Source organism: the organism of the source record quoted next, unplaced genomic scaffold, assembly GCF_019419815.1.
Source record: "Pyrus x bretschneideri cultivar Hongxiangsu unplaced genomic scaffold, Pyrus_bretschneideri_v1 Contig19, whole genome shotgun sequence".
Taxonomy (NCBI): Eukaryota; Viridiplantae; Streptophyta; class Magnoliopsida; order Rosales; family Rosaceae; genus Pyrus; species Pyrus x bretschneideri.
The window spans coordinates 25932-42693 of record NW_025999490.1 but is presented as its reverse complement, the minus strand read 5'-3'; the positions used below and the strand labels follow the sequence as shown (position 1 = coordinate 42693).

Below are 16762 nucleotides of genomic sequence, written 5' to 3'. Positions count from 1 at the left end.
TCATGCGGTTAATTTATTCTACAAAATGCAACTTTTAGTCTAAAACAGATCACTTGCTTTCACTCTACTTCCTTCATAAACTTATTGGTAATGTTAAAGAGACTAAATTTCTAAACAAAAATTTATAAGACAAATAATATCGTTATTAATGATTGAATTATTACCTTACTCGTTGATCCCAATGTGGCCATAACACATCCTTAAACAAATAAACAAATAAAGTTTCGAAAAAAAAAATAAAAAATAAAACAAAAAAAACACTAGCTGGTTACCCAAGGAAACTTGTCTGTCAAATCTCGTTCCGCGTGGGAGTTTATGCCACGCGTTAGGCCACAATGACAAAACAATAATCGATAACAATAAAAATATTTTATTAGGAAAAACCAGCGTGGTCCAACGATCCGATGTCGTTTTAGGGAAGAAGACAGCCCACAATCATGGGTGGCTTTTTGACAGCGTCGACATACTGATTTAAATTTTGTGGAATCCTACACGTGTCACATCCTTACCATCCCTCTCAATCCTCCTACCACCGACGCCCCTAACTCCTATTGTACTGTGGTGATTAACCTCCACCATATTTCTTAGACGATTTTCATGGCGATTAAATATGTCAAACTACAAAGTCGGTCCAGTGATTAATTCCCCATTAATTATACTGATAATTTAGTACAAATGGCACTTACTGTGAAAGTTTCAAAATCTGTACAACGGCTGACTACTAATCACATCAATATCATTCTCAACTCAATTACAATTACAATGAAATATGTATGAAGTTTTATCACGTTATGTGAGTGTCTATCACTGTATAATTAAGACCAAAACTATTTATGGTCATTTAACTTCATTAAGTTTTTCAAGATGAGATATGTTCAACAAACATATATTATTAAAGATCCGTTGATAATCATTTTGTTTTTTTTGTTTTTATTTCACTTTTTGTGTTTGATGTTTCAGAAAATACATAGGAAAGATAGTGAAGGATGAATAATGGTGATAGGAAATAGACGAAGAGTGAATAAAACAAAATTTCGTGAAAAACACGTCAAAATATGTTTTGATCTTTTGTTTGTCGCTTTTAATATGTGTGTTTCCTTATGAATTTCTTTCACATCTCTTCCATCATCAATCATTCACTTTTCTTATCCCTCCTTTGTTTGTTTGTATTTCTCCTATCACGAAGATTGAGAACGTAAACTAAAAATCAAAAACCCAATATTATAAATAAATAAAAACCATAAATATATTAACAACTCAAAAAATAGTTCATAATGTGTTTTCAATACTCAAAAGTCAAAACTTTATAAAGTGTTTTATGCAAAATAAATCTAAAGGGAATTTAACATGCACTTATCATTAGGTTTTCTTTTCGGTAATCGTCAATTTAAATAAATGATTAGGTTTAAATTCCCCACCCATTAGGTTTAAATAATGATTAGGCTTTTTTTGGGAATTTAACATGCACTTATCATTAGGTTTAAATAAATGATTAATCCTCAATTTAAGTCAGAGTAAAAAAAAAAAAAAAACTGCATGACTATTTTTTGTCGGAAAGGAAAATATTATTAAACTCAAATAGAAATGTTTACATCAGTGGTCATATTGTTAAACAACCACTAAATGCGCTGCCCTATTACAACCTCTGGGAGCCATGAATTAAAGTCACCCATACATGATATAAAAGACACCACTAAATGCGCTGCCCTATTACAACCTCTGGGAGCCAAAACGAATTTTACTAACCTTAATTGCAATTCCACACACTTTATATCATAGAGGAGACCTTCAAAATTAGCATCTGGTTGAGCAAATCCATTAATCATATCCACAAGCCCATTAGAATCCGTTTCCAACTGAACAACATCAAATCCTTTAGCCACGCAGGCCACCAATGCCGCCGGTATTGCTTCTGCCTCTCCCCCGCCCTCCCGGCTGCCCCTCCCCCCCCCCCCCCGGGGGCCCCGGCGCGTCTTGTTTTTATAAACCCTACATCCTCCAGATCACCCCAGTGTTTTTGCACAGTTTCACGGCATCAATGGGTCAAAGACAAGCTATTCATACATTTCCAAAGCCTCCATAATCCACACACCACCCATCTCATTATTTTCCCATTTTCCTCCTCCTCTTCATGCCCACTAGACAACCGTTGATGAAAAATCTCATTTGTTATTAGAAGAAAATCTTTTAAAAAACTCACGAGGTTGTAAAAAAAAGAGTATAAAACAAGCTGTAATCTCTAATTCGGTTAATATAGTTTGAGGGTAAATTACGTGCACATATTTATCCTTCGTCATTAAAATCTAATATACACCTAAAGAGTCGTATGCATATGCAGTTTTTTAAACCAAATGAAATGTCACCAATAAAAAAATAAGCATGTTAATCATCACTTAAGTAATAATCCAATCATTTGATTTAGAAATTTGATATTCCTCGCATTATCCATATTAATTCGGCTATTCTTTTGTATTTTTTTTTCTTTAGGGAAAAAATAGCAATAATCACTCCACTGTGGTTTCCGAAAACAGCAATCATTCTTTTAAAAATGGAGACCGACTAGGGAGTTTAGATGCTCAAGTAAAAGCAACTTATAAACCATCATTAGAGTTGATTAGGGCGACAATTAAGACAATTTTTATTACGAAATTTAGTAAATTACACCCCGACTTCAACAATTAAAATAAGAGCTCAAGTAAGGGCAACAAGTTCGTTTTAGATATTCAACCCAATGCTTGATTTCGGACAAACATATATACAACCCAAAAGCAAAGGATAGATTTTGAGGTTTCTAATTTCTTTTTTAGGAAGCTTTAGAGTTGGATAATTTGGTTTTCCGTTCCACAAGGACTTGGTTATTCTTTCCTAGTTGATTAATAAGTTTGGTATTTAAATAATATAGAGCTTGTTTGGAAGTGCTTTTAAAATTACTGAAAGCGCTTTTGGTGAATTTTTCAATGTTCACTTGTATTTTCATAGGGGATTGATCTAAAAGTATTTTCAATCATTTTAAGAGCATTTACCCTCAAGATTAAGTGGCAATAGGTTAATTATAATAATTTTAGTACCAAACATGTTGTTACAAAAACCTTCCATTTACAAATAAAGATAAATTTTATCAGACAATAAATTTGTTAGATTAAATATTAAATTAGGAAGCCGACAGAGTTCAAATCTACATCGTGATGTAAGGATAACACTCCTTATAGGGCAACTTGCGATTAACTGGGTTTTCACTTTACATTTCTTTACTATTTCTTATTTTACTGCTGCATTATTTGGAGGTCTAGAGAGCCGTTGCAAATTTGCAATCACCAATTTCCTAAAAAGTAAATAAAATTTCACCGAACCGGCAGAAAACCCAAACCCTCCTTATTTCCTTCCCTCTCCAAACAAATTATTCCCTAAAATAAAAACATTATTACAAAAATTCATAAAATCACAACTGGAAAAAACACACACGCAGTCGTATATATATACCCCAAAAACAAGGGAATTGCAAACGACACTGAGAGACAGAGAGAGAACTTCAACTTTTTCCTCTCTCCTTCTGGTTCAGTAGAAACGAAATTTCTACACGCATTAATGGCGAAGGAGAAAGCAGACAAGGAGAAGAAGCTGTTCGTCGGAGTCGTCTGGAACTACGCGGCGGAGCTGAAGCTACTACTGATGGCTCTGTTAATCCTCTGCACATTAGCTACTCTTCTCCAATTCATCCCTTCCCGCTTCACCATCTCCACCTCCGATCTCCGCTTCTGCATCTCCAGAGTCAGCACTCCCGCCCAAGTCCAGGCCCTTGCCCAAGCACCGGGCCAGTCAGATATAGCCACCACCACCGCCGCAGCTGCAGCACTACTCTCTTCGCCAGCACCGTCATCAACACCATCTTCCCCGCCGCCTCCGTCTCCGCCACTGCCGCCATCTGTTGAGCTCGACAAGGTGCTGGAAAATGGCGTCCTCAAGCGTGCCTTCAACCCGTACGGCTCCGCCGCCTACAGCTTCATCACCATGGGAGCTTACAGAGGCGGCATGAATACTTTCGCCATTGTGGGCCTGGCCTCGAAGCCTCTCCACGTCTACTCCAACCCCAGATACGAGTGCCAGTGGATCCCGAATCTCAATTCGACCCGACCCATTTCCTCACTCTCGTACAAAGTCCTCCCGGACTGGGGCTACGGCCGAGTCTACACAGTCGTGGTCGTGAACTGCACATTCTCCCAGCCCATCAATGCCGATAACTCCGGCGGTAAGCTTCTCCTATTAGCCACCACCGATGGCGGCGGCGACCGGAAGTTCAACACCACCGACACAATCCAGGCTTTAACCGAAGAACCCAACACTTTAAACCCCGGAATCTTCACCGCCCGGCCTAAATACGACTATTTATACTGTGGCTCTTCGTTGTACGGAAATCTGAGTCCCCAGAGAGTGAGGGAGTGGATTGCTTACCACGTCCGGCTCTTCGGGCCCAGATCCCACTTCGTCATCCACGACGCCGGTGGGATCCATGAGGAGGTGCTGGAGGTGCTGAAACCATGGATGGAGCTTGGATACGTGACGCTGCAGGATATCAGGGACCAGGAGAGGTTCGATGGGTACTATCACAACCAGTTCATGGTGGTGAATGATTGCTTGTTCCGGCATAAATTCATGGCGAAGTGGATGTTCTTCTTTGATGTGGATGAGTACATTTACATGCCTCCCAAGAGCAATCTAAAGTCGGTGCTCGATTCGCTGTCGGATTACACACAGTTCACCATTGAGCAGATGCCCATGAGCAGCAAGCTCTGCCTCCTTGAAGATTATCACAAAACTTACAGGTACCCATCTCACCACCTTTTGCTCTTAAGTTTCTCTGTGTTTTTACATTTTCCGAATTGGGTTTGCTGCATTTTTTAGATTCGAGCGATATTCTAATTAATCTAATCTACGAACGATATTCTAATTAATCTAATCTAAATTACGAGAATGCGAATTCAAATCTTTAGTTTATATTATGTAATGTGAGATTTGTCTGTATTCTAGTTTCTGGATTTCAATTGGTGATTGGGAATTGGATTCTGACTTGGTTGCATGAGATGTTTGTCACCTTTGCTGTAAATTGCAATGCAAGCATAATTATATGGTTTCTGTGAATTACATTTGGGTGATTGTTTCCTGCGGTGGGTGGACTGTTTTGCAACTTTTTACACTCTGATGTTGAAAAAAAATGTAATTTTTGATCAAGTTGTCTGTGCGCATGAAATGTTTTTTGGCACATTCCTCGGCTTTTGCCAAAGGGTCCTCCTAGTCCTCCTCCTCATTCATTTTTACTAGGGCCGGTGCGTAGTGGTGGAGGTTGGGCTTTGAACTTTGTTCTAAAGTGATTGTTTTTTTATTCATGAGGAGGACCCCAATTATTTCTTTTAATAACATTTTGACCCCATCTTTCTGAGACTCTTGCTTTTGTTGTTGTGAAGGTGAAGCATATTTTCTTCAATTATTGATGTTCTTTTCTTCTAGGGGATGCATGTGATCCCAATTATCAAAATTATATGTTAATTATGGTTACGAAAAATTGATCCAATGTTTGAACATAACAATATGTTTACACTAACAGGTCAGGATTTTAGGCTAATACATAGAATGAGCATGTTATAATAATATGGTATCGAACTTTCGGAAATTAATTATATATTAGTTAATTAGTTAATCTTAAGATAATGAATTGGAAGATCTTGATGACCAAATGATGTTGTTTATGGAAATGAAGAATGGTTAGTGAAGAAATGAATCAGTTGAGACAAAGAAGTTTTGAGAGATTAAGTAAGATTAAGACTGATGTTGACCATTGACAAATTAAATTAATTAAAGTCTTAAGAGATTAAGACAGTTTTGTTGGTACTTAAGAAAGAAGGGGATTTAAGTTTTAACCCACAACAGAATTACGAACGGGTAAAAGTATATTCTGTGTTCACATGCTGATCCGAACATGTTGTGATGCTGCAGGAAATGGGGGTTTGAGAAGCTTGTGTACAAAGATGTGAAGAGAGGGATACGAAGGGACCGCAAATACGCGGTGCAACCGCGCAATGTGTACGCCACGGGCGTGCACATGTCGCAGAATGTAGCGGGAAAAACAACGCACAAGACGGAGAGCAGGATCCAGTACTTCCACTACCACGGAACCATTGCCACTCGGGGGGAGCCCTGCCGACGGCTGATCAACGCGACCGAGATCTATGTTGACAAAGTACCTTATGCTGTGGACACAACCTTGAGAAGTGTCGCTGGCTCTGTGAAGAAGTTTGAGCTCAGGATGATTGGATCCAGGTTACAAAACACCAGACAATAAGGGGCACACCATTTTCCCACTTTTTTTTATCCCTTTTTTTTTATTTTTTTATTTTATTATATTTTCTTGTTGGTTTTTTTCTATGTTAATGTTTAATTTAATTACAGTTGTAGAACAGAAAATTCTTTGGAGGGTTGAGAGTTCTTCCTTGTATTATAGTTTTTAGTAAAAAGGTATATAATAGTTTTCAGACATGTCACATGGTTTGGAGTATAAATAGACGGGGAATAATAGCACATTCTCACTTGATCCTTCACGTTTCACCTTTTCGGCTCTTTTATTCATTTTATAATATTGTTTAATGATCGGAACTGTTCATTTTTTAGATCACCTTTGAATGTCAACTCCGCAAAAAATTCAACATAATCATAAGTCATTTAATCGTTCGATTAATGTTGTTAAAATTTTAGTGTTTAAGTGAGAAACATGATTCGTTTATTTATTCGATACCAATTAGATGAATAAATTATTTAGGATTTAGTTATTTATTGTATGAATGATCTGTAAAGGAAGATTTTCAAAGTATCAAGAAGCAATATTTCAAGATGAGAAGGGAAATTAAGAAGGTAAAACGAGAAAATTTGAATACATTAGATTATGTTATATTCTTTTTAGTATTTAATTCTCATAATTTTTGATATTCTGATTCTTTTTATTTATTTATAGTAATTATTTAGTAAATAATCAAATTGTTTGGGATGCACTGTCGGCATGTAGGAAGGGACCACAGGGCACTGCAACAATTGATTGGAGGCTGGCTTTGGTGGCAAATTTGCTTTTTTAAGGGTCCTGTCCTTGCTTTGCTTTATTTGCTACCCCTCACTTTTAATATTTGTCCTGCTGGATTTAGGATGCTTTTTTAGATTTTCCTTTTTCTCTTGACCAGATAGATAAATCCATGGATTAAAACAAGATTAACAGAATAATTAAACATGGTTAGCTTTTTACATTTCCAAGCATTACAATTTATGAGGCATCCGATGTTTAAAAAGCATCATATTGTAAAATATTGCTTAGTCCAAGATAAGGCAGATTTATCTTTTAAACGCAGTCCCACTTTTTATATGCAAAAATCTATCTATGCTCGGAAGTTTGGATGCCGATGTTAAATTGTGATTTGTCTGCCACGTAATTTATGTAGCTTTCAAAAAATTATAATAACTTTGTGTTAGTGTTGTCCTAAAAACTATATAGCTTATGTGATGTGCAAGCTGAAATAATTAGGAGTTAACTACGTTATTCGGTGACTTTATTGATGCGGGCATGTCAATTTGTTACCGAGTTAGGCCGGACGAATATCTTGAAATATGATGGATGTGGTGAAATGCGTTTCTGACTCTTGAATTGAGGAACTTCAGCCGATGAACAAACACTCTTAGCCTTGGGTTTTATAACGTGAAGACAAGGTTATGCAAATTACTGTGAAATTCTAGGTCTTCTGCATCGGATTAAGCACCATCAATTGTATTTGTAAAAATATAGGTCCGCTAAATAGGTATCAAATTGTATGGGCAAAGATTCTCAAAGGAAATGAGTGCCTTTATCATAAAAGTGGGTTGGTCGTCTAAATATCAAGCTCTAAATGTAACCTGAAATATATGATCATAAAACACTCCACTCCACCGAGGAAGCTAATGAAGTGACATCTTTCAGCGAAAGAATCAAAGGCTCTTCATCAGCTAAGACAATATTACATGGTTTCATTTCTAACTACATCGATATTTTTTAGGATAAAATTTCACTCCTACTAGGCTAGCAAGTGGTTAAGTTGAAGACAGTATTAGTATTATACTACTCGGCCCGTCTCTAAAACTTTAACACTTTTTCAAGGAAGGATCCTTTCCAGATCCTCTTTGTGAGGATCTAGGAGATCCTCCAATCACGTCCGTTCATCGTACATCGTGCGGTCATAAATCATTGTAATTTTTTTTATTTAAAATTGAATGTAAATTGTACCTGACGAAAACTGGTCACATAATGTGCGTTTAATGGACGTGATTGAAAAATTTCCAAAATCCTCACAAAAAGGATCCGAAGAGAATCCTCATCCTTTGTCAATGGAGTCTACTAAAGACGAATCTACATGATGGATCGTGTATATGGACCTTTCCTGCCAAGACAAGGATTATGGTTGCTTTGGTGACGAGAAAAGAGTGCATATGTGTTTTTGATGATAAACATGTACACCGTGTATGAGTTTTGGAATGATTCAAAATGACGACCTCAGAAGGAGGTGCTGGGGAGCGGCACATGTATGCCTCTACTTTTAACTAAGAAACGGACAACGTAAGGAAAGAAGTGCGAAAGGAGAGAATGAATCAATGGTTCGGTGGAGGAGTGTCCTTTCTCTAGAGGACTCCTAATGAATCTATGACTCTATGCTACTTTAGACTTTTCGTTATGTTTGTTTTGCTTGTACAACAATGTTTAGTGAGTTGGAATCTTATAAAATAGAATCGTAATTCGTATTGCAAGTCGAAAAATTTTAGTTCAATAGAATCGTGTTTCATTGTTGGTTGAAAATTGTGGATCTTATGAGTTTGATTATGCAAAGGTACGGATCTCACAACTATTAAACTTACGCCACACTACAAATAAAACTGTATAAATCAAACTCAGGCAACATGATTTTTGTGTACAACAATCAAACTCTTAAATTTTTATCGTGTTCCCTTCTTATTCTCTCTAGTTTCATTCTCATCGTGCAATATAATTTGATGACCAAATAAATAGATCGAATCGTCAAATTATGTTACGAAATGATAACAAAACAAATGAAAAGATAAAAGAGCAAGTAGCTAACATTTCACTAATACAAAAAATAACGAAGACAATGATAGAAGGAATAGTTGAAAGAAGAGGACTTCAGAAGGTCCAACTAGTCGCATGGATTGATAAATAATAAACACAAAAATAGCCCACTATGACTCGTGGAGGCAACATAGAGTCCCAATTGAACACCGCTCCATCCTCCGTCCGTCCTTGTAATTTAAACGAAGAAAACTTAATTAATCAATGCCACATTAACTGAGTAGGCTTGTCCATATTTTTGGCAAACTAAAAAAATTATTGGGCTAGAGACTTTGGGGTACGAGAGGGTTTTCAATGTAGTAGAACACGGTCTAGTACATTAAGTATCATAATACAAGTGGTTAGATACTTTTTTAAAAAAATTTCAACCACTTACATTATAAAACTTGGTATACCATGTAATGTTTTCGGCACAAAATTCCTTGTTGGGTACGAGGTCCTAGTGTCTCGTATGCTTGCATGCTTGTGTGAATTTTTAATTAAATATGATTATTAATATAATATATAGCATATATCTTCAAATTTTAACTCATTTAATAATATAAATAATGTAATAAGTATCACCATCACTTTAAAATGGTAAGCAAAAATATTCATGTCCATACGAGTATAAGAATGTATGAGAAAGTGCCAGCTTTAAAGGGCTTTTTTGGCAAACTAAAAGAATTATTGGGGTGGGTGGGGAGAGTGTGGGGTAGGGGGTCCCAGTGGCCCAAATGCTTGCATGCCTTTGGTAATTTTAAATTAAATGCGAGCAGTGATTATATGCTTTATACTATATAGTCTGTCGATATATATGTGGTGGAGGAAGAATGTCCTTTATGAGACAAATGAGTTCGTTGCCGGTGTTTGTGTAGATAATTATGACTCATGAGGGGTCGCTTCTACCTCACTCAATTCAGCAGCTCCAAGAGTAACGCCGATGAAAGTTGAAAACTCAACCCCCTCAACGCCCCTTTTCCAAAGTATACAACCATGCAACCTTAATTAATGGTCTTCTTAATGTTTCTGTATTATACTATGGTCCAGTTTTTTAATCATACTTAGTCTCACTGCTAAGCCTCCTCATTCTTAATTACATTCCTTTTGATATTTAATTCCCGTCTTATGGAGAATGACTTACATGAAACACGTTCACTGTTATCACGACATTCCATTATAATAAACAATGAAATATATAGGGTTTCTCAACACATAGTTTTGTATTATTGGATCGCAACGACGCATATGAATCTGTTCTATGTAAGTTACTCTCCTTGACATACTTCGACCGGAATTGAGGCATGTTGGCCGTCATCCGAAGGTGATGTAACCAAAGTGTGAATGATGTAAAAAAGTGAATAAATTAAAAACCGAAATTAGAACTTATTTAAACTAATAAAGTGAGTGCGTAGTAGTGAGTAGAACCCATAAAATACAAATGTTCAAAGTATAGATGACAAATAGTGCAGTCGAAACTAGTTAAGTACTTAATACACAATGGTATAAGTTCCTACACGTAAATAGGAATATGACGACCAGCATGCCTCGACTTCGATCGGAGTGTGTCACTCCTCCTTATATGCTCTGTGTTTTATAAGGAAAACAAGATTTTATTGTTTAGTCAAACAAAGTGTAATGATGTCGAGCACAAAATATAACGTCGGATACAAGAGTAGATATTTTAACCACATGACATGAGCTTAAAGCACCTAGCCTATCCTCATATGATGATTTGGGTGTTATTGTTTTGTTTAAGAAAGATAATAGTTGTCAAATGCTAATAATACTATTAGTGAATCATGACTGTGACAAGAATCTTGTTATATAAATATAAAAAGATGTAACAAGAAACTGGCGGTAGAGGTTCTAACCCAATTTTTCTACATGGAACTACAATTTAACAAATCAAAAATATTTTCAGTTATTTTAAAGACATTTTCAAACAAGCTCATAGTCAGTGCTGGAAGGCAAGTTTGCCTTCAATATATTAATTTTGGGTTATTTTATTTACTGTGGTATTAACTTTTTCGGTTGTAATATAAGAGTACATGAGTATTTTATGGACAAATTTTGTTTTTGTTCAATTATTTGAGAGTGTGTGTCTGTCCCTCCCCATGCAATTTGCAAATATGAGGCCCATGAGGAAGCAACGGTGGATGTTTGTTTGTATTGTATAGCAGCTGGCACTGCCTCTGCATGCTTAGCTTTCAAATTCCATGATGTATTATTACCAACTATTAATCCAATTATTAATAACGGATTCTTCTTAATCAATAAATAACAACAATAATTACATGTTGTGACTTGTGAGTTAGGTAATCATAATATCTTGTAACGTTAATTAAATCATGAAAACCATCACCATCACCAATGTGATCTACTACATGTCGTATGAAAAGTCGTTTGATTGAAAAATTCAGACAGTATTTATGTACGATTCGAGTTCATATGGTAACACATTGGCTGTTAGCAGACGGAAATCCATATTTCCATCCCTAATCCACCACTACGCGCCCCTAATACTCATTTAACTTTTGTGGTGAGAATCTGCTGAGCAATATCATGAATTTCAAATACGGTTTCTATGCATGCCAAGATATAACGAATTTCTGGTACCGATTGAGACTATACAGCCATAAAATATATAAAGAAGGTTAAAAATGGTGGTGGTGGTGGGGACACGCATCACATGAACACATGTGGAATTGAAATGGTGTACGTACCAAACCCATGTCGGGTTTTACACTTGTATTGGCCTGTCAAGCTTCAACTGTAAACCCATGTAGCCACGCTAACACGAAAAAACTTACATTCTGCGTGCACATTTTTTACGGTTTCTTTACAAATACTGTGTTAGTTAAGTCGCACCAATGTTATGTAAAAAGAAAATAACAGTAGCATTATAGGATTGTTTTAGAACGGTACGTTAACAGTGTGTATGTATCATGTAAATTGTTTTTTAGATAAAAGAAGGGAAGAAGAAGTTGAACATGGACTGTTATTTTACCAAGTCTAGGAATTTTCTTAGAAGCATGCAGCAGCATTTGTACGTGAACACGAAATTTACCAAAGTCGAGGATTTTCTTTTATTTAGAAGGTTGGGAGGAAGGTAGGTCTCTCATTTTGCTTTCATATATGTGCATGAGATGTTTACATTACTATTGAGTCTTGACTTGACGCAGATTGATGTAACTTTCGAATTGTGTCATTGAATCAGTACAAGAAGCCAATAATAATTTCACTTTCTAGCTAGTTCTTGGAGCAACGTGTAAATGATAAAACGAAAATTAAAACAATAGACGGGAATATGTAATGGGATATGTATGTATAAGGGGGATACTAGCGCCGTGATGAGTGTTTTTTCATATGTAAGAGAAGTGATTGAGAAATCCAAAGTGAAAACAAACAAGACTTATGCAAAAGTTTGGGTAAATTAAACTTATTAAATTAGAGAATAACTAAAAACAAACAAGACTTATACTAGTTCGGTAAAACTTTTGCATATGTCCAATTGTGATTTCTCTAGGTAGAGAAATCACGGCTTCTTTGATTAATAATAGAATACACAGTACTTTTGCAAACCCTAGAACTAATCCTTCTTTTTTCTCTGCTGTGATTTATTTTTTTTCTCTAATGTAATGGGATATGTATGTATAAGGGGATTCTAGCAACGTGATGAGTGTTTTTTCATAGGTAAGAGCAGTTCCACCATGGGCTATTGCCCGATAGACTAGCAGGGCCAGAGAGCCCAAGTGGGGAGGTCCAACATGTGCTGGTGATGGAGCCCAAGCGGGCCCAAGGGAGAGGTCCGGCAGGAGTTGCCAGCCTGAGAGCCCGAAGGCCACGTGATGCAAGGCTGACGTCAGGGTGATGTCAGCCACGATTTAAAACATGGGTCACCGAAACCCTCGAGGGAGAACATCGAAATCAGGAAGAGGTTGTCGATCACGGTGATGGTGCAGGGCAGGAACCCGTAGGTCTGCTCGCAAGTGGAGTCCTCCGCCGAGAGGGAGTTGTTGAGAGTGAGGTAGGGCGCGAAGGTGTGGGACCGGTGGTGGTGGTGGACTCCATCGAAGATTAGATCGGATGACGTTGATTGGTTGAAGTCGGAAATGAGCAAGCGGCCTTCGTGGGCCTGGCCGCATAGAACCAGGAAGAAGGACACGTCAACGGGTTTAGACGTGCCGGGTGGGTTCGATGCTGCTCTCTTTCTGCATTGAAGAACAAGAAAGACCGGCTGGTCTTTCGATCCAAATCAGGTGCAAAATCCGCAGCTTCCTCCTTTGAGGAAGAAAACAGGAAGAAATGGGGGAGAAAAAGAGAGCAGGGAGGGAGAAGGTTAGTCGGAGAAAAAAAGGAAGACAATGAGGGAAATGAGAGTGAGAGAGTAGGAAGGAAAAAGAAATAAAAAATGGTAGAAGTTTCGGGAAGCGATTGGAAAAGATAAATTAATAATATAATATTAATTTATACAAATTAAATAATATAATATTAATTATAAAATAAAGAAAAATACTAATATTTTATTACCAATTGCAAGGGCTATTCAGTGTAGAGGTGGAGATGCAAAAGGCAATTAATGTTCATTAAGGGCAGTTACTGTTCATTGGGTAGATTAAATAATGAATAACCCGGGGGGCGCCTTTGCAACGGTGGAGTTGCTCTAAGATAAGTGATTGAGACATTCCCATAAATATAGCACTTTGGATTTTTCTCTTTATGTATCTGATAATGGATTAAACTTACCAAATTAGAGACTAACTAAAAACAAACAAGACTTATACTAGTTCGGCAGAACTTTTGCATGCGTCCAGTTGTGATTTCTCTAGGTAGAGAAATCACGGCTTCTTTGATTAATAATAGTGTCACGCCCCGATCCCGACATACGTCCAGGATCAACACATGACGTTACCAAATACTCATATTTCTAACATACCCCGACACCGGATAATGGCAAAACACAACTTAAGATCCAACTGCGCAAATATTTCTTCATAGACTTTATGGCTGCATCTAACATCCTCGTTAGACTACCTATGTACCCTAAATAGGGATCAAACAATTCGTAGTTCATTATTTCACTACACTTGAAATTTTCATCACATAAATCACTATATCTCAACAATTTACTACAACACATATCATGCAATATTTCAAGAACAAACGACGAAGTACAATCATATTCTCTAGCCATATTGATCAACAAATCTACTCATAGTGCCCACAATCACAATAAACATAATGCCACATTCACATCATCAATAAAACATAATACACCAAAATGAAGGGTTAGTGCAACACAGTTCGGCTGAAGCCTACAACTTTGAAGCCGAACTCGAATCCAAGGAACCAACAAGTCAATTGATGCGATTTTGGATCACTCAACGAAATCGCGGAGTGGAATATGAGGGATTGCGGACTATCACTCAACGAAACCTAAACCAAGATGTGATTCCGGACCATCACTCAACAGAATCACGGAGTAGAGTATGAGGGATTCCGGACCATCACTCAACGGAACCCAAACCAAGATACGATTTTGGACCATCACTCAATGGAATCCGAACCAGGACACGATTCCGGACCATCACTCAACGGAATCGTGGAGCACAATGCATAACAACCGATCAATGAAACAACACATGAATCAAGTTACTCAAGTTATAAAGGTTCAACGAAACAAAAAATGAAATAATGAAACAAGGGGTGAAACACGTTTCGAAGCAACAAACTCCATGACATTGGGTTAACGGTCCACCACTAGCCCTCACCTTTCATTAAATCAAGTCAATCATACAAAACAAACCATATTTCCAATATGCACGTCAAATCCCACTTCATATAACTACATCGATGGCTAAATATAAAAATTAACAATTTATAGGAAACATAATTATAAAACCATTTCATATTCACATATATTAAAGTCACTCACATTTCATCATATCATACCATCTATGCAAATCAACCACCTTTCGAATATGCACGTCAAATCACATATCACGATCATCATCAGTACACAAGTCAAATCATGTTTAATAAACATAGGTCTATGGCAAAAAAAAAAAAAAAATATATATATATATATATATATAAAATCACATTTCAATAGAAATCACATTATAAAACAAAGTCATATTCACAGATGATACCAATATAAGAAATCAAGGTAATAATCATATCACATATGTTAAAGTCACTCACCAAGATAAGCCGCAATGCCTCACAGGGCTTCCATTAATACTAATTTTAACTAAATATTATGTTCTATAATGCATTAAAGTTTAGTGACGATCCAACGGTCGGATCGTTGATTCACACATTTTACCAATTAACGTATCGTAGAGAATTTAGGTTCCAACCATTAACACTAAGCTCAAGGCATCTAATTTAGCCTAAGAGTGACAGCGACGGCCCCCTGGCCACGCGCCGCCGTGGGTGGCGGTCAACCGCCCCGACTCATCGGAAAAATCCAACTATTTCCAAAAATTACCAAAATTTACAGGAATGAAGATCTCAATGAGTAGAGTAAGCTTTATACTTGCGGCCAAGGCCAGTTTGGCCGGAAAACACCCCAAACTGACCATGAACCGCCGGAAACCCTAAGGTGGGTGTTCTTCAATTCGACTTCCTCGGTGTTCCAACGCCCCTACAACCTGTTGGGTCTTGTTCCTGGGTCCAAGGGGAGTTGACTAAGGGTGGTGGTGGGTGGTGAAACTCACCGGAACGGCGGAATTGCCGTCAAAACTCCATAGGTCACCTACATGGTTTTTGACCTAAAACCCTTCAATCTTGGGCGAGAAGGGTAGAAGAGAGGTAGTGGAAGAGATTGCAGGTAGTAAATGGTGGTTGTTCAACGGAAAATTGCAGGAGGAGACCAGAATCAAACCGGGTTGAAACCTAGTTTTTGTTGGGGCCGTACGACTCAACAGGAATGGGAACTTCCTCCTTCCTCTTCTCATTGGCTGTTTCCTTCTCCTTTTTTTTTTTTTTTTTTTTTTTTTTTTTTGCCTGATTGGTCCTGCTTTTCCCTTAAGTGATTGGGCCAAAAACCAAGCCTTTCATTCATTCCCCTCAGCTTTCGCCTATACATTCGTGGTTTCAAGATCTATTTGAAAATATAAATTGTGACCTCCAAAGGTCTACAGATTTTAAACATTTAATTTTCAAACTTCAAACTTTGTAACTAGTTTATTTAAAATCTAAATTCAAACAATTTAAAATAAATTATCGAGAAATAATATAAAATCTCAATAATACAAATATATAGATTATAACAATGAAATCCAAGAACGGGATTTCACAAATAGAATAAACAGTACTTTTGCAAACCCTAGAACTAATCCCTCTTTTTTCTCTGTTGTAATCTTTTTTTTTTTTTTTTTTTTTTTTTCTGTGGGTGCTTTTCAGCCTTGCTCCATCCTATTTATAGATATTTATATATAAACAAGGATAGGATCAAGGGACAAATATTTTTACAAACATTTTTACACTTCTTTGTAGCCTTTAAATTTTATAACATCTAAGGGTTCTTATTTATTCATTAAATGACATAAATGCTTATGTGGATTTTAACTAATATTAAAGTAAAAATAAAATTGAAAAAACATAAAACTTGGAACAAACTTAAAAAAA

General features: G+C 36.9%; 1 protein-coding gene across 1 annotated transcript; it reads left to right on the top strand.

The window, feature by feature from the left end:
• Window positions 1-3501: 3501 nt before the first annotated feature.
• LOC103953269 (galactan beta-1,4-galactosyltransferase GALS3) lies at window positions 3502-6583 on the top strand. Its single transcript, XM_009365006.3, has 2 exons — window positions 3502-4820; window positions 5989-6583. Exons 1-2 carry the CDS (start codon window positions 3586-3588, stop codon window positions 6332-6334), a joined length of 1581 nt encoding a protein of 526 aa, XP_009363281.2. The 5' UTR covers window positions 3502-3585; the 3' UTR covers window positions 6335-6583.
• Window positions 6584-16762: the final 10179 nt, after the last annotated feature.

Excerpts from the sequence above, each read along its gene's own strand:
- LOC103953269 (XM_009365006.3), top strand. The coding sequence starts at position 3,586 with ATGGCGAAGGAGAAAGCAGACAAGGAGAAGAAGCTGTTCGTCGGAGTC. Across the intron at positions 4,821-5,988 it reads GATTATCACAAAACTTACAG|GAAATGGGGGTTTGAGAAGC; the intron begins GTACCCATCTCA and ends GTGATGCTGCAG.